Source organism: Toxorhynchites rutilus, chromosome 3 (assembly GCF_029784135.1).
Source record: "Toxorhynchites rutilus septentrionalis strain SRP chromosome 3, ASM2978413v1, whole genome shotgun sequence".
Classification (NCBI taxonomy): domain Eukaryota; kingdom Metazoa; phylum Arthropoda; class Insecta; order Diptera; family Culicidae; genus Toxorhynchites; species Toxorhynchites rutilus.
In genome coordinates this window covers 157,323,093-157,347,094 of record NC_073746.1, presented here as the reverse complement: position 1 = coordinate 157,347,094, position 24,002 = coordinate 157,323,093, and the positions used below count along the sequence as shown (strand labels likewise).

The 24,002-nt window shown below is 38.8% G+C and overlaps 1 protein-coding gene across 1 annotated transcript in view; it reads left to right on the top strand.

The window, feature by feature from the left end:
- The window catches only part of LOC129776607 (lachesin-like), a 263,339-nt gene that overhangs the window by 217,722 nt on the left and 21,615 nt on the right, over positions 1 to 24,002 (top strand). Inside the window, exons 4-7 of the mRNA XM_055782342.1 lie at positions 5,932 to 6,090; positions 6,209 to 6,337; positions 6,417 to 6,567; positions 14,539 to 14,681. Coding sequence (XP_055638317.1) covers positions 5,932 to 6,090; positions 6,209 to 6,337; positions 6,417 to 6,567; positions 14,539 to 14,681 — 582 coding nt within the window. The remainder of the gene's footprint in view (positions 1 to 5,931; positions 6,091 to 6,208; positions 6,338 to 6,416; positions 6,568 to 14,538; positions 14,682 to 24,002) is intronic.

Genomic DNA, 24,002 nt, shown 5'->3' with positions numbered 1-24,002 from the left:
TTTTTATATTTTCTAGTTTTTAGTACATTATCTGTATGATTAGTATACTTCTCTACGATAAAACCGTTCAACTTTTTTTTTATTTTTATTTCTTACCTAATTTTTTTCGGAATATTTTGATGATGTACTGTGATGTATTAGTCAAGCCATTCAGCCATTTTTAACCGGCGGCCAAATTGGATTTTTCAAAGGAAATAGAATACACAGTATTATAATGACAGCAGATATAAAAGTTTGTTCCAAATTTCAGATGTATGATATGTGATATGCCATTTTGTTGATGGCGGACATTTTGAATTTACATTCCTCATGAATAACTGTGTTCTACTAGTCAAACCCTTCCATTTGATACCCATATTGATTGGGCTTTGGAAAAAAATATATTTCGCCATTTTGTTGTGGCGGCCATTTTGGATTTGCATTTTTCATGTATAACTGTGTTCTACTAGTCAAGTCCTTTTATTTGATACTCATATTGATGGGGTTTTGAGAAAAATATGTAATTCGCCATTTTGTTACGGCGGCCAGTTTGGATTTGCATTTTTCATAAATAACTGTGTTCTACTAGTCAATCTCTTTCATTTGATACCCATATTGATGGGGTTTTGAGAAAATATGTAATCCGCCATTTTGTAGTGGCCGCCATCTTGGATTTTTAAAATCATGAAATACGCAGTTTCATAATGACTGCAGAGATAAAGGAGTGTTCCAAATTTCAGATCAATCGCTCAACAGGATGGGGTTCAAATTTCTATTAATGTGGTAAAGCGCTACAGACAAACATGTTACAAACATACAAATTACAGGACAAGCTAAATAAAACCGTAGTTCTACGTCGCAAATGCGGTCGTGTCCTAGACACAACCCTTTCCATTTTTTTCTAAGTTTTTTTAGTGATACCTTACCATCACATAAAACAAGTGTCGTCCATTAGATTTAATTAAGTTGAATTAGAATTTGAATTAACTCTCCTGTACTCGCGTGCAAAATCATAACACGTATACTCGCGCACGGTGTCACAGACCGAAAATTGAACTTCTCTGTAATGTTGCCATTGTGTATTTTTCGGGTTTTATTGGCATTTTTTTGAAGAAAAGGGTATGATTGAATGAGAAAATTTCAAAAAAATATGTTTTCTTCGTCTTTATTATGTTTTAATAGTCATCCTCAATTATGTTTTAACAGCCTCCTCAAAATAGTGTAATTTTTGATACTCCAGCACAAATAACGAAATTCGAATTTTTCACTGTTATTGATTAATAGTAAGCAACTAAATATAACTCATGGAAGTATAAAGAGCTATAAAATAACATAAAAACGTATTAATTGATTGTGGTTTCATTGGAGTAAGAATCAGAACATAGCATAACTGCATGCTCGAAACAAACATATTTTTTACACTTCATGCAGTTGTTGCGTGTTTTCGAGTCTTTTATCGAAGAGAAGAATGTATAACGACTTTCTAGATAATTACCAGATGATAAAGGTTCTGGAATATAATGTTTGCATATTTCTAATATTATTGAACAAAAAACTATTAAGATTAATGAAAATGTAATTGATATAACTAAAATATTATACAATAATTATGATAAGAATTATTAATACTTGTACATGTTAAGGTTTCGTTTACAAAAACAAATCATGAAAATAAATGGAACATTATTGAAACGGGTTGACTGTCACGTTATTATAGAGAAATTCTGTCGTCTTCAGCGTCGAGAGTAGCTGCTAAAATGGCAGGAATTTCGCAATCTCCAAAGCGCATGTCTCTGTTTTCTTGGTAAAGTAAGAATTAATGCCTTGTTTTAGATGGGGCATAAAAAGATTATGTAAAAGCAAAAGAATTTCCTTTTCTTTTTCTTGTTTTCTTGTCGATATTGTACATTATAAAAAAAATATCCCCGAAACTGAAACTGTTAAAAATAACCAAAGCTACCGATTAGTTTATAGTTTACTGTTTACTATTCTTACACAAGTGAAATTCTTTCACAAGTGTGTATATGTATGACCATTATATTTAGCGAATAACTATACGAAAGTCAAACATTTATATTTTGCTTTTGAACTGCTTTTGAATATATCGACGAATAGTTAATATATGGATCCGTGAAATCCAGTTACAAAAGGCACTGAAATCAAATAAGAATAGTCCGGTAATGATCTTATACATTATGTTCAATAAATATTCCACGCCACTAACATTAATTTATTCATTTCATTCAACAATATTCTAGAATATGAAAAAAGGGACTTGTCCAAAAAAGTTACTCCTATACTCGCGTCGGTGTGTCAGACCGAAAGTGTTAAAAAAGTGGCACACATCCTCTTTGTACCAACACATGCTAAACGATGACGAACGACGAATAACGAAGCTAGAGAGAATCGCAAAGTCGTAGTGTTGATATTTTCTGAGAAATGAACGAATTATTGATTTATCGGTCTGACAGACCAATGCGCGAGTATAGGAGTGTTAATGAACTCTAACATTTGCCATAAAATTTGCCATAAAATTTGCCATAAAATTTGCCATAATGAAAACGCAATTGAATGACAGTCGGAGTGACAGTCAGCGGGAAATAGATCGCTTTCTGCGTTTCTGTATTCACCATTCACCCTATTGTAGAAAGTTGTACGATCTACCCTCTCCAATGTTCACCCACACTAGCACGTCTTCACCTTTCATCTATCATACAAACATATTGGTTTTATGTTGACTGGTTTCTACTAGGAGTATTTCATGTCGAAAGTCGAAAATTCGAGATAAAATAGAAAAAAATAATTCGATTTCGGTCGCAAAAACTCCCGGTCACCCACGTATGATCACCACAAAGAAACCATCCACTTAAAGCGTAAGTTCTGATGTCAGACATGACAGAATGGATCATTTTCTAGATACTTCGGAAAGAGGACTTGCAAAAACCCGAGATGCACATCGGAAACGCAAGTCATATACCTTAGATGCGACATCAATTCACACCTGCAGCTAAACCAGAACCGTTTTTATGCTTTCCATCATAAGGAATAACTACTACGAGCAGTGCAAAAGAAAAAAAAAATCGACCAGATACCCAACCCCGCCTTAAGGCGGATTACTGATTTTGTGATATAAATGAAACATAGTTTTTTCACGCAAATAAAATAAAATGGGTTTTGGAGGGTTAAGTATAATAAAAACCTCGTGTCACGGTGTTTGTTATCGAACTCCTTCGAGACGGCTCGACCGATTTTGATGAAATTATGCACAAAATACTTAGTAAGCATGAGAATAGGTTGTTAACTATATCCGATACTGCCAGGATACCGATTACTAAATATTTAATACCAATTAGAGTGCCTCTATGCAGAAAAAAAATCTGAATATTTTTTATTCATTAATTTAGCTTCAAACAATACATATAACCACAAATTTAAGCCCCCATACCCTATTTTTAATCGCTATTTTGGTAATTTTGGACAAACAATATTCAAATAATTTAACCGTCGGTCGTTTTTTTATGTTATTAAATAACAAATAGTGCTAGATCAAACATTCATCTACACATTCGCAAGTAACCTCACTTCGTCTAAAGCCAGGCGTATCTGGAAGGCGAGCTGGAAGTATTTTTGAATGAGCACAACGAATTATTGAAATACTTCAAATCACACTTGCTCAGTGTAACATCATTGGCCTTACATGACCGGAAATGTTGCCAACACGTTCACTCTTCCTCATAAAACACAGCAGATCAACAATACAACCGGAGCGCGCGCTGCATTTACCTGCGCATCTGTCCGCTCAGGACGCTCTCACCAACACATACACTCAAGCACATGCAAACGGTGCACTTACCTTCGTTGTATAAGTCTGCTTGGCTCTCCTATCCATCAGCTTCGAATCTACTCTTCCCTTTGCAGCGTTTCACGCCACTCCAACGGCTGCGTTCTTCCTCCTCGATGTCGCGCTAAGCTCCTCTTCGTGTTCTCCGCTCTGCAGTGTGTCGAAGGTGTGCTCTGCTCACTTGTCGGACTCTCTCAACTTCCAAACACAAAACAATCTCCTCTCTAATTCAAAGAAAATGGCCGTGCCTCCTCTTCCGCTTCACACTAACACATGCCACTATTTTTCTTGGTACTTTGGTATTGGTATTTTCTTTTTACTTTCTCACTTCATTATCTTCACAACCCGCCCATCACGTTTTCAACACGTGCTTCCGAGACATGGGAAATCTTCATCCGAACTAGCACCAAGAATGAAACTCCTTGTACGTTTTTGCCTTCTGCCGTGGCTGCTGGCATTTAGCCGAGGTGGGAAAACTTGCGTTTCACTGTATCACTTGATCATCTTAGATGCACCGACCGAAGGACAGACCATGTTTCGGTTCGATACAGTCACTCGCAAGCGCGTGGCTTATGATCGATCGTGCAAGTCACAGGCGTTCAATTTCCTTCCACGCCGTCAGCGATTCAGTAACCTTCTTCTAACACTAAATTCCACACGGTGGACACACTTGGAGGACGCTTGAGCACACAGACGCGACGACGCTCCAAGGCCAATCTGATTTCTCGCGTCTTAACTTCTGTTTGGGAGCTGTAATGAATTTCCGTATCGCAAGCAGCTTTTTCTGCAGACAAACTATTGCCGAATAATAATCGTTTCTTCCTCAAACGATCCACAACGCGAAACTACCGCAAGCCCGAGGCATCCACGTTCCGTACATAATAGGGATGGGATGGTAATAGGGATGGTCAAAAAGTCGCACGCTACATCAGTTTACAAAATGACAATCACGTTATTGTCATCAATTTTGATAAAACATCTGCTGGAGAGCACGTGTCTAGATTTAGTGCGCAAGCATTACTAAAATCATAGAAGGTGTCGTACGATGACGCGAGAAATTGTTATTCGAAGAAAAAACAATAACGACTCTCTCCATGTTCTTCTTCAATAGCACTAACGTTCCCAACGTTCGCCTTCTCATCGTAGTATTACTTGCATCATTTTTAGTAGTACTTAGTTGAGATTTCTATACCAAACAACACGCCTTGAATGTATTCTGAGTGGCAAGCTCTAAAATGTGTGTGACACAATGAAAGTCAGAAGAAATATATTTGACGAAAAATGCCCGACCGTTCTGAAAGAACAAGATGAATATTGCACAAAAGCACGAAAAGCTCAATGTAAATCCCTAGAGACCGACAAGGGACGCATTTCATCATCGGCTTGCTTTTCATCTATAAAATTTGATTTACTGATGCGTAAAAATATAGTTCGAACTAGGTAGGATAATTTAGGCGCGGTGAAAATTATATCTGAACTCAAACGCTATCTACTCTTTTTGCACTTTTGTACATTTCAGTGCAATGACATAGAATGAATTTCAAACTTACTAATAGTACTGCCTTATACATATAAAAGCGTTAACAGTTCGAACAACACGAACGTAGTTCTCCAAACGTCATCTGTTGAGAAACAGTGTGAACTTATTCAAGGTCCCAATAATATAACATGCGTTTTACCTTCACTCACGATAAAGTTAAAGTTATGAGAAGCAAACCACATGTAACTCTCCACATCACAAACAACATAACTGATCAGTTCAGATACGCTGTTCATCCCTATTTTCGAGACGTTGTTAACCACGAAAACAGTCTGTGGAGAAGTCATTCGGCATTGCAGGAAGTAATTGAACGATTTAAAAGATTTTCGTTTCAATCAGCAACGGAGGCGAAATTACTTTCCTACCAATTTCACCACACACACACACACAAAAAATACCGCACCCCTCATTCTCTCCGCGTTCGCTTCATCTTCTGCCGTAGTGAGCGGAACCGTCGCTAAAAGTTTAATTTGAAATTGCATCCCCTCGCCCTACTGGTCCCGCTGCGGCTTTCCAGTGGTTTTACATCCGCTTCCATCCGCAAACTTACATTTTTATCTTCGACTTTCAGTGCCACCCAATATCGACGATTCGGTTTCCTCGAGCGACGTGATCGTCCGGGAAGGTGCCAACGTGACGTTACGCTGCAAAGCCACCGGAAGCCCACCCCCGTCGATCAAGTGGAAGCGTGACGATAACACGAAAATTGCCATCTCGAAAAACAACAGCGGTAAGATAGGTTAATTGAGAGTTAATTAGAAGCGAAGGTGGTTTCCACTGCGAAGCACCATGACATCCGTGCTGTGGAGCAGTATTATAATCTTATCGTTTTATTTCTTTGGCCGCAGTGCTCGAATGGGAGGGTGACACATTGACACTTTCACGTGTCTCCCGCTTCGACATGGGCGCCTATCTCTGCATCGCATCCAACGGTGTGCCGCCAAGTGTATCGAAGAGAATTAAAGTCAGTGTCGATTGTAAGTGAAGCTCAAACGTAAACGATAATCCAATGAAGTAATCATTCTGTCTTCATGTAAATCATGCGCCAACCTGCAGTCCCGCCGATGCTCTGGATACCGCATCAGCTAGTCGGAATTCCGGTGGGATACAACGTCACGCTGGAATGTAACATAGAAGCCCATCCTACCTCACTCAACTACTGGACCCGAGAGAACGATCAGATGATCCACGATTCTGGAAAGTACAAGTAAGTTGTTGATTGTACTACTTTGAAAAAATGTAATGAACCAACTCTACGTGAAAGTTTTGTGTTTTTTTTGACGTAGGATTACGTCTTTTGGGAACATATTGGGGTACAAATTGAAAATCGAGAATCGAGCACATCGCGAAAATTGTCCAATTTCAAACGCTTATTGCTCAATCATTTCATGATGGATTGATGAAATTTTTGCGTCAATCGATTTCGGCACTCCATAACAATTTTTTATATTGAATAAAATAATATATATCATTAAACTAACTATCAAACAATTGAAAAATCTCAACTCCTATCCTAACGGAAATACCCACTTCTGATTGGTCGAAATTGACGACACATGCGGCGGTTCCCTAACAGAGACATCAAAACCACGCTGCCTAGGGGAAATCGGCATTGCAAATACATGAAAGTAGGGGGAGCTTTTGCTCCCGCCGAGATGTGTTCCCAAACAGAGACATCAAAACCAAGCTGCCTGATGGAAATCGGCATTGCAAATACATGAAAGGGGGCCTTTTTATATTGCAAGTAAGAAGAGTGATACGAATAATTCTAGCAAATAAAATTTAAATATGGAACTTTAATGTTGGTTGCTTCGTGAAACTCCGTATTTAGCTCCATAAAATTTAGCACAAGGGTAGGTGTAAAATTGTATACGATAGCCGTTGTGTTAACCCTTTCCTGTACAACATAGAGTCTCACTACATATAGTACATATAGTATTAGGTATTGTTAGTCCAATTAAAATTAGCATTGGGTTGAACAAACAATCAGAGTAAAAATATATAAAAGAAAATTACCTTTCCCATTTCAAATATATTTTCGCTATATTAAAGTAACATGTTTTTACTGATAAGATAATTGATAATTGTGTTCGGTATTAATAATTATTTTATATTACATTGGTGAATTTTTTTTCTTTATTTCATCAATACATATCACAAGAGGCATCTCGTCTAGGATCATAGAGGGCGGTTCTCATCATATCTCGTTCCACATCGGTATCCTTTATCTGATACGTACCACCCAACGACTGTTTATCATCCTTCTGTCATCATTACTCAGTAAACACTGGTGGAATGAACAAACAATACCCAACAACCAAACAAAACGGCCCTTTTCAGGTCCACCTAATCATTATCAAAGAGTTTAAAAATGTAATTATCCAAAATCAACAGATAACCTAACGGAATCCTGCGTCAATTATGCGGTCGTGTCTCGGACACAACCCTCCTGTGACTTTTTTTTGTAAAAAATCATGCCTTGAATACTTGTTGTTTGATTGAAATTGATGTTTGAAAAAGTTGTTGGAAAAATCATTATCTACAGGTTATGAGGTGAAAAAATTAGATTAGCTGAATTTTGTCAATCTTCAAATAGTCATAATTACTCGAATATGCCTACATATTTAGATAAGGGGTTCCGCGGACACCGCAGATGTTCCTGATTGAGCGAGAATAACTTGAAAGCTGCATTCAATGTTTGTTTGCACCACTAAAACACCAAGCAACGAAAGATACACAAGAAGTACACCACACCCAGCTGGTCCCACCAAATAGACTGCATAACCTTCTGGCCGTGAATATTCCGCGCGGCCGTCGAGGTTGATGACTGGCCGGGGTATCCATACGTTGCCCGACGTTTAGGATTGTGGTAATGGACCCACTTTTCATCGCCAGTAACAATTCGATGCAAAAAAAAACCTTTTTATGCCGTTGCAGCAGTTGTTCTCAGGTGAAAAAACGGCGTTCGTGGTTTCAATTCATACTGCATCCAATGTCCTATCTTTCGGATCATTCCCATTGCTTTTAAACGATCGGATATGGTTTTCTGAGCTACTCCAAGTGTATCTGCAATTTCTTGTTGCGTTTGTGACAGATCTTGATCGAGTAAAGCCTCTAATTTTTCATTTTCTTTTTTTTTGCGGTCCGGAACGTTCTTCGTCTTCCAAGTCAATATTATCACTTTTAAGCCGTACAAACCACGTCTGACACGTTCGCTCAGTTGGAGCATGATCACCATGATTTCCACCAAAATACGATGACTTTCCGCATGATTTTTTCTTCATATTGAAGTAATGATGTAACACTCCCCGCAAAAAACACTCTCATTAGTACGAAATTCCACATATTCGAAGTTGCAAAAAACTATGTAGTTTACGCTTCTACTTTTTGACATATACTGAAAAAGACGAACAGGATAAAATCAATCCTTTTAAATGAAATGATTGCTCCTTAATAAACTAAAGCTAGAGCTTGACAAGTTTTTCAGAGCACATGATACTGACATCGGGTTTCTGGCGGGGACACCCCCGAATTCTAATGTCGGTTTAATTCCTAAATCTTCGATTGCTGGGGCTGGACACTAGTGGAGGCTCAAGGAGTTTAAGTCACTGTCATCTCCCCAATTCTATATCATCGAGATTACAACCTCAAACGGATCTTTCATCTGTATCGCGGTCTACTGTCCGAAGCAGACTCATGTCCACGATGGCTTCGACAAACTTCTGAGGCATGACATCATTAGGTTGACAAGGGGACATGGCGCATACACTTTCAGCACGGTTGCTACAATATCCTGGTTCCCGTTAGTCTCACACTCCACCGTAGAGCTGGACGCTTCTCTATCATCGATATCAACAACTGGAAAATCAGATACCACTTGGTATATGTATATTAGAAATTGACCACTTTGCAGAACAAACTTCTGACAACTTACCACTGCGACCACTGCGGAACAAACTACCACTTTCCGGTACAAACAAGGCATCGAAGCGCCCAAAAGGCGAGCGAACCGTCAATTCTTTTTAGGCATTCAATTTTTGTCCACCAACCCTGCACATGCTCGTTTTCTGAAATTGTGATTTCCGTACGGAGTAATTTTATCTTTAGGCTACAGAATTAATTCTCCACATCTTGTACATTCCCATTGTAGAATCATGGAAACGCTTCTAACACAACGTTAATGCTAGTCAAGTTGGAAAAGTTTCTGGGATTTAACATTGCCGTAGACTTGAGCGTCGAATCATCAAAATCGAATCTTTTTCTCTTTTGTTTGATCAGCTCCACGAAAAAACTGCGACAAATATCCTTTGAAATGATCTGCCTTCCGCTGTCCATTATTCTGATAATTTCTTCTGTTGCTATTCCAACCTAAAATTCTTGTTGCTTTTTAAATGATCTTCATATATAAAAGCATTGGACATTGAAACAACGTGAGATTCCTCGTAGATATTGGTGAGAATGATCAAATAAAAATTTTCAGCTCTTCATGTAGCATCGTGAATCCAGGTTTTTCAGCCTGGAACAAACGATTCAATCTGTTGATCTGGGGCAAAACATATCTGTACCAATCTGTTCTTTTTGATGAAAATCTGTACTCTGTACCGTACAGAATCTGTACCAAAAATAACGAAAAAAATCTGTACCAATCCAGATAAATCTGTACGTGTGGCAACACTGCTTTCATCCGCAAAAAATGCTAGAATTTTCGAAAAATGAACGATCAATCGGAAAAAGTCAGCAATATGCCCGAATACACTCATAAATTCACACAATTCATTTCATTTACACAAAACGGAATTTAATGTTTATTATTTCGGGTATTACTATGTATTATGCACTTCAACATCGAAAATGCACTTAGGCACACATACAATTATTCAATTTTCTATGCAAAATTAAAGATTATAACCTCCCAGAACATGTTTGCTTTTTCGTCGAGAACTGTTCAAGGTATTTTTTTACATTTACATTTTTACATTATGTTGGAGTATGGCTGAAAGGTGTTATCCCACCGGCTAAACTAATCAGGTTTTGCACCATCAGATTATCACAGGTTCAGATCCCTGTAGAATCTGAACCTGTGATAATCTGATGGTGCAAAACCTGATTAGTTTAACCGGTGGTATAACACTTTTCAGCCATACTCCAAAATAATGTGTTGTGTTGTCGAAGTTTGCCAATGTCCTGATGGAACACATAATACGTATTCTCATATGGTTTTAGATTTATAAATCATACATATAAAATCTACCAATCTGTGAAGCTGACATCCTTGATGTAAGATTCTGGAGAGAAACGAAAAAAGATTTCGCAACACTATCCTCCTCGTCCATTCATTCAAATCGTGCTGACAGCTTCGCATTCTGTCATTGTGAAGCGGAGATCTTAATATGTGTTTCAAGTGGAATAAACGCACTTATAAAATAAAAATTATGACTGAGTTTAACTTTTTCTGTCTATACACTGTTTTAGGGCAGACAACTGCTTTCGGACATGCTAATTTTATCTAGCATCTTTCTTTCACGCCTACATCATGCTTTAATAAATATCGGCAATGTACTTCCCATAAAGTGAATCGCTTCTGAATTCATAAATAATACACGAAATAACAGTGAGCATTATTCAAGTGCGGATCGGAGAGTATTTTTATGTAGGCTGTTATAGCAGTTCTCATTGGCAGTCTACTTATGACGGATAACTTTTATTCTGGTGAAGAAAAAGTACAAAATCAGCAAAATCAGCTAGATCAGGATCATTTCAGTAAAATCAGGGAAAATTTCATATTTGTCAGCGTGACGAAAAGTCTGAGAAATCCTGAAAAATCAGAAAGGTTGGCATCTCTGCTCCACTGTATAAAACCGACGCGGTACATTTTTTCATCGAGCCTCCACTGCACAATGGTTCTGTGACTATCAAAAAAAACGTTTTTTTGCTCTAACTGTTATATTTCAAATTCTACATCAAAGTTGTCTTCAGATGACTTTTAGAGCTTATTACATTTTGTGATTCAGAATTTGTCAATACATCCTACTCAAAGATATTGATGTTTTTTTTTTCAATTTCAGCTTACTCAAATATAATAAATAATATAGTTTTTCAAATTTCACATTATGTAGAGTCAAATAACCATTAAAATAACCGCCAAAAAAAATTTTTTTGTTTGCCCCAGAAAGAACGACAAACAAATGAAGAGAGCGTATTTTAGAGGAAGAAATATCAATAATTTTGGGTAGAGTAGAGATATTCACAAGTTCTGCATCGCAAAATATTTGTCTTAGTAAGCTCTGAAAGTCTTCTGAAGACAGTTTGCATGTAGAATTTGAAATTTAAAAGTTACCCTAACGCAACATAGAAAAAAGCGCTATATCAGTTATTTCAAGATACACAAAAAAAACTACCAAGTTGCTTACAATAACTGGGACTACAACAGTGTCGAACTATGTTTATCTCTATCTTTAAAGGTAAAAAAGTTTATTGCATTTCGATTTTTTCGATTTTTTATTTCATCGAAAATTTTAGTCACCCTATTTTTTAAAACATAAAATTGAGCGCTATATCATATAGAACAACTTTGTTGAAGATAGTTTTTGTGTAGAGAATAAATGTCGAGCTCTAGATTCAAATTTCCACTTAAATGCGCTTCCTCTACCATTGTGCACTGGGTTTGAGGAAACAAAAAATTGCTTTGCTGCTTTGTGCATACTCTGAGAATGCATACTGCCGGCGGCGGTATGGCCGGCGGTTTGTTGGAACGAACTTTAGTTGTTCGTTTTGGACGATATGGTTTGGGAAGCACAATTTTTATCAATCAGAACGTGGTATTTCGTTTAAGGAATGTTTAAAATTTTTTCAATTTTTCAATCAAAATTAGTACCGAAAAATTATTTTATTTGTTATGATAAATGATTTTTAATCGATTGATTCATCAAGAAATAGTCATGTTATAAGCGTTCGAAATCTATCTATCATTATATGTTACGTTTTCAGTTTGTTTCATATATTTCAGTTTTAGATTTTAATTTCTATCCTATGCCTTTCTGTGAACAGTCGCCCTAAGTTAAGAAACGTATAATTTTACTCTAACAAGATATTCACATCAATTGTTTTCCTATATTCAACATTTAAAAAAAAAATTTAAAATTTTCATCTATACTGAAACGGAATAGTTTAAAAATATGTTTTGTGCAATGTGCAATAAAAAACTTTAATTTGAACACAGATACTAACTGAAACGAGCATTATGAAGATATAACATTTATGACATCTCAAGAATGTGATACAATTTGATCACGAAGATCCTTCAATTATTTAGCCTATAGCACATTAACCTACATTATTTACCCTCGATTCGAGCAGATTAGGCAACATAAAACGTTGATCAAGACGCTTAGTGGGAGTCCGCCAAAAAATATTTCCATTTCCATTTTAGGGTGGTCTGAAAAATTATCTTTTTTCCAATAATGACTTTTTTCATAACGAAAACAATTTTTGAACTACTGAATCGATTCAGATGATCGACGTATCAAATTGAAGCCAATGAGCTAATATTCTTCGAGAAAATATTACACTTGCGAAAAAATGGACTTTTTGTAACTATTGGTTGCAAATGTTTTGACGTGCGACTACGTCTAACCGGAGTATATGGGGGGTAACATGAAAACCTAAACACAGAACATGCAGGAAAAAATGAAAGATTCGGAATGCTTATAACTCGAACATTTCTTACTGGATCGGAAAGATGTTTGCATCAATTGATAGGGAATATTTCTACGTTTCTATCGCAATTAATAAAATCTTATTTTTCATTAGATAAACAATTGAAAAACTGTAAAATGTTAAGCGTTATCTAAACGCCCTAACTAACTCGTTTTGATTGGTCCGGTTTACGGTTTCCCTAACACAGCCATCAAACCAAACAGCCTTGGAGAAATCGGCATTGCAAATACATGAAAGTCGGGGGTATTTTTGTTCCGACTGATATGTGTTTCCCTAACACAGACTTCAAATCTATGGAGCGTAGGGAAATTGGCATTGCAAATTCATGCATGGCAGGGGTATTTTTGTTTCGGCTGAAATATGTTTCCCCAACACAGACATGGCACAGACAGGTGTCTGAGGAATTTGACATTGCAAAATCATACAAGTAGGGGCATTTTTGTTCCGACTGGAATGTGTTTACCTAACACAGACTTCAAAACCAAGATGTCTGGGAAAATCGGCTTTGTAAATAAATGCAAACTGCGAGTACTTTTGTACTCGCTTGCCTTTGTGCAAACTAGAATATGTTTCCTTAACACGGTCTCCTAAACTTAGGGACCTGGGAAAATCGTACAGACATTAGAGGCGAATGAACTTTCAGGTTTAAATCCTCTATAGTATAAAAAGTAGAAGTTGAAGTTGTTGATTCATGCAAGCCGGAGGTACTTCTGCACCCGCATGTTTTATTTGCACTCCGAAAAGTGTTTTCCTAACACGGATTACAAGAACGGGTACGAACATAACGCTTTGGCTCGGTTATTCAAGATTGTATTGAAGGATATGCCTTCATATCTTCTGCTCACTGAAATGATTGCTAAGCTTCGGTCGTCCCACGTCAACCTTGCGGTTATATTATAGATATAATCCACCCATTTTTTTTTAAATCAGGGAGGCGCTTTTTTCGTTTTTGAGTCATAATTTTCAGCCGATGATACAAAAAATACAGCCGATGATACAAACAATCAAAAAATCAATGGTTTTTCCAAAACCATTTTTTTTCAAAAAATTATAGCTTTTAACGCGCAACCAAAACATGTTAGCTTTGAAAAATCATAACTCAAAAACGAAAAAAACCCTCTATGATTTTTGGATTTGTTATGTAAAAAACTCATATTACAAGAAAAAATATATAAAATATATAGCGTCCTCTATCTTGAATAAAAAAATTGAAAAAAATCGGGCTCAATATTTTGCGATAAGGAACAAAACTACAAATTTGCAAGACAATCTGAGAACTATTATATAGGTTTGGCATGGAATGGCTGAAAAGAAGTATAGTTTTTTGCGAAAGAATGATCTAAAAGGTAATCCAAGAGCTAGAACCATGGGAAAAATAGATCCCTGAACAAGCTTAGTTAAATGCTAGAATTGTCTTCACAACAAACAACCCCTTTCATCTTTCGCGACTTTCTCTTTGCAGAACTGAATCCATCCCGGGCACAGCCTCGTACAAGGCGGTGATGCGACTTTTCATCACCGAGGTTCAGCACAGTGACTACGGCATCTACAAATGTATCGCCAAGAATCCACGTGGCGAGACCGATGGGACAATCCGATTATACTGTGAGTAAACAATTTAACAGTGCCATGTGAATGGTATAATGTGTACATATGTACACATGGAGAGACAGATATAAAGCAGAGATCGGTCGAGTGACAGAATGCAACAAGTAACTGCCGTGGTTTGTGCGAATCAATGTCGAGCAAACAACACCAACGTTGTGTGGACAAACGGTTATGTTTTTGGTGTTGTTTGTGGTCACTGATTCTCGTTTAAACATCCCGCAGTGAGGAGAGGCACACAAGTTGTGGTTCGATGTGTGTTGTTTATCAGAGAAAAATATGTTTGTATTTAAACCAATATCACGAGGAGGGAATTATCAGTTCACTTGACTTCATTCACCATGAACATCTATCTCACAGCTACTTCGAATTAGACATGCACCTCTCAAAGCAATCCAATCAATTGGATCATCAGCTCTCAATAGAAAAGAGCCTCAACGAAAGATTCAGCAAATCTGATTCAATCGTCGCCCAAAGTACGTGTGAATAAAATCTAGAATCAACAGAGGGATGCTGTTCCTTAATGCCATATCATTTACCAGAGAACGATGGCAATGTGGAAATGTCCTCATGGCGCCCGCCCACACCCGTATCACTTCCAGGTCCTTTTTCCTCCCAAATGGCCGCCCCATGGCATCAGCAGACGCTTGTGTGCCTCATCTGTGCGCTCTGTCAGATCCGTGTGTAACACTTCAACACTTGACACTTTTCTGTCTTTCTATGTGGCAGAACACGCCGCAACATCTTCTTAATGCTGCTCTCAACATATTGTCTCTTGATCGTTCACTCATCGTGGGAGGTGTACATGGTTTTATGATGCCAGGCAATTGTCATCAGCATTCGGGCGACATAGCTACGGTTTATCATAAATGCTGTCGTTCGCAATCAACTTTTCAATTCAACAGGTTGCTTGCTCAGAGGCTTGGATCGATCTGGGGTGTAAGCAAATGGTATTATAAATTCATTGCCTCTGTATGCTATTCGCCAGACTTTGTGTTGGATTCGATGATAAATATTTATGAAGCTAAAACCCGTTCATGAAAACACTCGAGACGAAATTGTCAATCGAAATAAAATTGACCGATAAAAACAAACCCCAATCCATTCGCTCCATAAACTCACTTTCAATCAAATCCGAACCTCTAATCGGAACACTGAATCACAAACGCACGCACGCACGCACGTGGATAAACGGGAACCACTTTGTCGGCAATAACATTCCGGGCGGGCGAGCCAAACAAGGAAAAAAAGGAGTCAATATTTACCACCGCAATTACATGCCATCGCCAAACTACGTCGACCGATTCCGATGCCTACGTCACATAAATCAGAGACAGCGTAAAATTAAGATCGCATAATCGTAAATAAAATCCACGGGGGCAGCTCGAGGACCGATCCGTCCGCTGGAATCGGTTTTACGCTACGCTAGCAGCTCCCGGCGGCGTGTATTCACATGTGGGTCGGCATGAGAAAGGCGATCAGCCGTAAGGATCTGTATGCGGGAAAGGAGACACAAAAATCGTGCTGATAATTTTTATGTCCTTCCAATTGGTGTAATAAAACTTGTTCTCCAATCAATGCTACTTGTAACAGGGTGTGTTGTGGTGGTTTTCAGTTCATTTGAACCCCTTTTTTCGAATTTCATGTCAGCTCGACTGGCCTTAGCAGTGAAACGTTATGGCGGTAAATACATGTGTCTTTTAAGCAACTTTGCATACTTGACATATTTAAAAAAAATTGAAAGGGCCAAAAAAATTCTTGCTTTTTTACCAAAAACTATCACTCAAAAACTATAATATCTATTAGGTGTACCGGTAAGTTTGTTCGGTTTTATAACAGATGGCGTGACTTGATTATTATTCCAGTGAATCAAATTTACAGACATTCGTTGGAATTGCGGGTCTTTTTAGTATATGTCAAAAAGTTGAAGCGTAAACAACATAATTTTTTGCCACTTCGAATATGTCGAATTTCGAACCAACGAGATTGTTTTAACGGGGAGTGTTACTTCATTACTTCAATATGAAGAAAAAATTATAGGAGGTTGTGTCCAAAATACGACCGCATTGTGACGTAGAACTACGCTGTTATTTTTTATAAGTCGCTTGTTTTTACCTTCGGATATTATTCTATAATGCTGTGAAATTTTAGAAACAACTGCTTAGTAGAATAATCTCTGGAACGGTTTTTTCATTGTAGAATCAGTTGACGATAATTGATTGATGATTCATTCTTGCCCTCGCAAAACAATACACTAGCTGATCGTATGTCGCAATTTATTTCATGTCAATGCATTGGAAATTTACCTCGAACGCTATTATTATATACATGTTGCACCAGCACCATTATTCCACATCTTATAACTACATTAATATATCTTTGGCACCGCATGGAAACAACAACAACTTTTCAACAATGACAACCGTTGCAAGTATCAAATATTTATATTTTGATATTTTGCAAGTATAATTATATTTAGTATTGCCTCAAAGGAATCGCACCTCTAGGCATCGTTTGTACAACGTAAACCAAGCGCCAAACAAGCGTTCGCCATAGCATGCATACAGAGCCATACATTGGTGGCTTGAAACTACCAGAAATATAAACACTTCTCATCATTTTGCGCTATTCTCAAAAGAAACGCTTCTGTTAATATTACTGGCCTTGAGAAAAGTTGCATTACATTCTCATGCTTGAGAGAAGCGCAGCTGTCACCCTTAGTGGAGGAAGTTTTGTTACTGGCAAGCAAAACCTAATCACATACAAAATTTCAGAACGACAATTACTTTCTTGGTGACTAAACAAGCGAAATAAACTCTTTTCGTTAATAACAACTCCGAAAATAGTAGCAATGCTTCATTATGATCAATATTAGCGCAAATGCAATCCTAGTTGAAGGCAGTTTTGCGACTGGCACGCGAATCCAAATAACTTATAACAGTCCAGTAAGACATTCAAGATGCTTGGTATTCCCCAAATAATTTTTTTGGCACACAACCTTAACACCTGCTTTGCCATAGCGTCAGTTTAATGCATTGATGCATTCTCAAAGGCACCAATGAAGCCCTTATGATGACGGAAAACAAACAATGTTAACTGCTTGGAAAAAGACTGAATAATGCCACACAGCTTGTACTCTGATGTAACACCCATCGATGCGAATTCGCTGATGAGTTTGTCAAGAGCGACCGTCTTCGCCACCAGCGGGGGAGCTTGGTTTTGGTTGCTGCCTGGGTAACTGCGTTTACATTTTCGACCGACGTGCCGAAATCGCCATCGCGTGCATCATTAGATGACGCTTGTCTCGATATTTTATTGCCCATGGCAATGCGTTCGTTTTTTGCAGGGCTCGAGCCTGCCTTCCTCTTCTTCTTGCTCATCACACACTACGCGAAGCGTCCAATTTATAACGCGGAAAGAAAAACACACGATACGAATAACGCGAAAAACGAACAGAAAAAAATCACACGACGATATCCAAGTTGGATTACCACTGGTGGGGTCCAATCTTAGATCGAAGCGCAGCGAAAGCAAAGTGAACTGGATTGCTCAACGGTCCGATGCCGAATGGAAGTTTGCCTCAGCGAGATCCACTGTTTATACTCTAGGCAAGTATTCCCCTTCATTCTTCTACTTTTCCTTTGTTCACGATGACTTTAAATCCTACGATTTCCCCTCCGTTGGTCGTCGATAAGTTGCTCGATATTGACAGCTTTGTTCGGGAAAGCACACAAATGGACAGAACAAATGTAGGGGAAAATAGAAACGCTTAAAGTTTTCATGAATTTTAACCATTTACAAACCAGGGGACATTAGTATAACATCCTAAACAAATCTTACGGTATTTCCGATTCGTTTAGTATGTAAATCGCCAAAATCCGTTCACGGCAAAAATAGTTATTAACGTTAACTTTATTTCATAAAAACGTGACCTGTTTTCTGATTTGGCACCCTTAATGAAAGACGTAGTTCTACGTCAAAAAGCTGTGGAAAGTTATCGCATTTTGGTGGAAGTTTATGGTGACCATGCACCAATGGAGCGATCGTGACAGACGTGGTTTGCACGGTTTGAAAGTGGTAATTCTGACTTGGAAGACCAAGAACGTTCCGGACCGCCAAAAAAGTTTGAAGATGAAAAATTGGAGGCTTTACTCGATCAAGATCCGTCACAAAAGCAACAAGAACTTGCAGATACACTTGGAGTAGCTCAGCAAATCATATCCGATCATTGAAAAGCAAAGAGATTGATCCGAAAGATAGGACATTGGGTGCCGTATGAATTGATGCCACGAGACGTCAAACGCCGTTTTTTTCACGTGCGAACAACTGCTCCAACGGCATATAAGAAACGGTTTTTTGCATGGAATCGTTACTGTCGATGAAAAGTGGGTCCATTACGACAATCCTAAACGTCGGGCAACGTTTGTATACCCCGACCATGCATCAACATCGACGGTCGCGCAGAATATTCACGGCCAGAAGGTAATGCATGAATGGAACCAGCTGGGTGATTCATTCAAGATGCTTGGTATTCCCCAAATAATTTTTTTGGCACACAACCTTAACACCTGCTTTGCCATAGCGTCAGTTTAATGCATTGATGCATTCTCAAAGGCACCAATGAAGCCCTTATGATGACGGAAAACAAACAATGTTAACTGCTTGGAAAAAGACTGAATAATGCCACACAGCTTGTACTCTGATGTAACACCCATCGATGCGAATTCGCTGATGAGTTTGTCAAGAGCGACCGTCTTCGCCACCAGCGGGGGAGCTTGGTTTTGGTTGCTGCCTGGGTAACTGCGTTTACATTTTCGACCGACGTGCCGAAATCGCCATCGCGTGCATCATTAGATGACGCTTGTCTCGATATTTTATTGCCCATGGCAATGCGTTCGTTTTTTGCAGGGCTCGAGCCTGCCTTCCTCTTCTTCTTGCTCATCACACACTACGCGAAGCGTCCAATTTATAACGCGGAAAGAAAAACACACGATACGAATAACGCGAAAAACGAACAGAAAAAAATCACACGACGATATCCAAGTTGGATTACCACTGGTGGGGTCCAATCTTAGATCGAAGCGCAGCGAAAGCAAAGTGAACTGGATTGCTCAACGGTCCGATGCCGAATGGAAGTTTGCCTCAGCGAGATCCACTGTTTATACTCTAGGCAAGTATTCCCCTTCATTCTTCTACTTTTCCTTTGTTCACGATGACTTTAAATCCTACGATTTCCCCTCCGTTGGTCGTCGATAAGTTGCTCGATATTGACAGCTTTGTTCGGGAAAGCACACAAATGGACAGAACAAATGTAGGGGAAAATAGAAACGCTTAAAGTTTTCATGAATTTTAACCATTTACAAACCAGGGGACATTAGTATAACATCCTAAACAAATCTTACGGTATTTCCGATTCGTTTAGTATGTAAATCGCCAAAATCCGTTCACGGCAAAAATAGTTATTAACGTTAACTTTATTTCATAAAAACGTGACCTGTTTTCTGATTTGGCACCCTTAATGAAAGACGTAGTTCTACGTCAAAAAGCTGTGGAAAGTTATCGCATTTTGGTGGAAGTTTATGGTGACCATGCACCAATGGAGCGATCGTGACAGACGTGGTTTGCACGGTTTGAAAGTGGTAATTCTGACTTGGAAGACCAAGAACGTTCCGGACCGCCAAAAAAGTTTGAAGATGAAAAATTGGAGGCTTTACTCGATCAAGATCCGTCACAAAAGCAACAAGAACTTGCAGATACACTTGGAGTAGCTCAGCAAATCATATCCGATCATTGAAAAGCAAAGAGATTGATCCGAAAGATAGGACATTGGGTGCCGTATGAATTGATGCCACGTGACGTCAAACGCCGTTTTTTTCACGTGCGAACAACTGCTCCAACGGCATATAAGAAACGGTTTTTTGCATGGAATCGTTACTGTCGATGAAAAGTGGGTCCATTACGACAATCCTAAACGTCGGGCAACGTTTGTATACCCCGACCATGCATCAACATCGACGGTCGCGCAGAATATTCACGGCCAGAAGGTAATGCATGAATGGAACCAGCTGGGTGTGGTATACTATGAGCTGCTAAAACCGAATGAAACGATTACGTGGGACCTCTACCGACGACAAATGGTGCGTTTGAGCCGTGCACTGAAGGAGAAACGGCCACAATACGTGCAAAGACACGATATTGTTATTTTGCATTACGACAATGCTCGGCCGCATGTCGCGAAACCGGTCAAAACAGACTTGGAAACGCTCAAATGAGAGGTCGTATCCCACCCGCCGTATTCTCCAGACATTGCTCCGTCCGATTACTATCTTTTTCGATCGATGCAACATGGCCTCATTGACCAGCACTTCTCCAATTTCGATGAAGTCAAAAATTGGATCGATTCGTGGTTAGCCGACAAACTGGCCGATTATTTATTTATTTACTGTCGACAATCAAAATTCTAGACCGATACATTCTTAATACTACTTAAAACTACTTAAAACTATGTAATATACAATGTCTTTATTGTGTACGGATCGTGGAAATGGTAGCTGAAGCGTTTGATGAAGCTCAACATATTATTTGCTCTATGGATGATTGTATTATAATGATCAAGCGAGTTTAGTTTCGAATTTAAGACCACGCCTAAGTCTCTTACTCGTTGACATCTATTGATGGGTTGATTCCCTAGCTTAACACCGTTGTTCAATGGTGTTCTTCTTCTTGTAACATTGAGCTGTAGGAAACTCTTAGTGCACCAATTATAGAAGATATCAACTTCATTTTTGAATGTCTGAGAGTCTTCTTCATTCTTCATTTACATATACAGCATCGTATCATCTGCGTAGATAAGTACCTTAACACTGTTAAGAAAAACACAAACGTCATTAACAAATAAAATGAACAAAAATGGCCCTAAATGAGAGCCTTGAGGAACTCCGGATGTAACAAATATTGGTTTTGAAATTTTCCCATTAAATCTTACCATTTGCGTGCGGTCAGTCAAATATGATTCTAGCCATTTCAATAGCTTGACCTAGCCACGATTGATCTTGGGAGACTTCAACTCTCACGGAACTTCCTGGGGGGAACAGTACGACGACAATCGTTCATCGTTGATATATGACCTTTGTAACAGCTTCAATATGACCGTTTTGAACACTGGGGAAACAACACGTGTACCTAAACCTCCTGCTAAGCCAAGTGCTCTTGACCTCTCGCTTTGCTCGAATTCACTATCGTTAGATTGCAAGTGGAATGTAATCCAGGACCCCAACGGTAGTGATCACTTGCCAATCAAAATTTCCATCACCATTGGGTCGAATTCTTCTGAATCTATAAACATGGCATATGACCTCACAAGACACATTGACTGGAAAAAATATGCGGACGCGATTGCTCTAGCCATCAATTCCAGAGATGGTTTGCCTCCATTGGAGGAGTATAACTTCATTTCTCGTTTGATCTATGACAGCGCGGTTCGCGCTCAAACGAAACCCATCCCAGGTTCCACTATTCGTCGAAGGCCTCCCAATCTATGGTGGGATAGCCAGTGTTCCAAGCTTTATCAGGATAAATCGAATGCATTTCAAGCTTTTCGGAACGTGGAACTATTGAAAATTTTCAGTCGTATTTGAACCTTGAAAATCAATTTAAAAACTTGATCAAAGGAAAAAAAACGTGCTTATTGGCGAAATTTGAAAAAAAAAATTATGGAAAGTGGCTCGAAACATGAGAAATCATTCTCCAACGAATGAAAGCGAGAAATATTCACATCTATGGATTTTTAATTTTGCGCGGAAGGTTTGTCCCGATTCCGCTCCCGTGCAAAAAATTGTTCGAGATATACCACAAGATAGATGCGATCTTGATTCCGGGTTTTCGATGGTAGAATTCTCTCTTGCTCTCCTTTCTTGTAACAATTCGGCTCCAGGAACGGATAGAATTAAGTTCAACTTGTTGAAAAACCTCCCTGATGTGGCGAAACATCGCTTGTTGAATTTATTCAATCGGTTTCTGGAGCATGATATTGTTCCAGATGGTTTGGGACAACTACGAGTTATAGCTATTAAAAACCCGGAAAACCTGCGTCCGACTTCAATTCGTACCGCCCAATAGCAATGCTGTCTTGTATACGGAAATTGTTGGAGAAAATGATCTTGTTTCGCCTTGATCACTGGGTTGAAACGAATGGCTTACTCTCAGATACACAATATGGGTTCCGCAGGGGAAAGGGGACGAATGATTGTCTTGCGTTGCTTTCTTCAGAAATTCAATTGGCTTACGCCGAAAAAAAACAAATGGCTTCAGTATTCTTGGACATAAAGGGGGCCTTTGATTCTGTTTCAATAGAGGTTTTGTCAGACAAATTACACTCTCGGGGTCTGCCGCCTCTATTGAATAATATGTTATATAACTTGCTTTGTGAGTAGCATTTGAACTTTTCTCACGGAGATTCGGCAGTAAGTCGGTTCTCTTACATGGGCCTCCCCCAGGGCTCATGTTTAAGCCCCCATTTGTACAACTACTACGTAAGCGACATCGACAATTGCCTTACACAAAATTGCAGCCTAAGACAACTTGCAGATGATGGAGTGGTGTCTGTCGTAGGATCAAACGAATCCGACCTGCAAGAACCCCTACAAGATACATTGAATAATTTTTCAACCTGGGCCATTGGGCTAGGGATCGAATTCTCCACGGAGAAAACAGAGATGGTGGTTTTTCCTAGGAAGCATAGACCAGCAAAACCAAAGCTTCAACTTTTGGGTAAACCGATCACTCATGCTATGTCATTCAAGTATCTTGGGGTCTGGTTCGACTCCAAATGTACTTGGGGGGCCCATATTAGGTATCTGAGTAAAAAATGCCAACAAAGAATAAACTTTCTCCGTACAATCACCGGCACATGGTGGGGAGCCCATCCCGAAGATCTTATAATGTTGTATCGAACAACTATTCTCTCAGTGATGGAGTATGGCAGTTTCTGTTTTCAATCAGCTGCCAAAACACATCTCATTAAACTCGAGCGAATTCAGTATCTTTGTCTCCGTATTGCGTTGGGATGTATGCCCTCAACGCATACCATGAGTCTCGAGGTTTTGGCAGGCGTACTCCCACTAAAAGATCGCTTCAATTTATTATCTCTTCGGTTCCTCATCCGGTGTAAGGTTATGAACCCATTGGTGATCGGAAATTTTGAGCAGCTTATCGAGCTAAATTTTCATTCAGGATTCATGAGCTCATATCATGAATTCATCTCCATGCAGGTTGATCCTTCTTCGTATACTCCCAACCGTGTTTGTTTTCCTGACTACATCA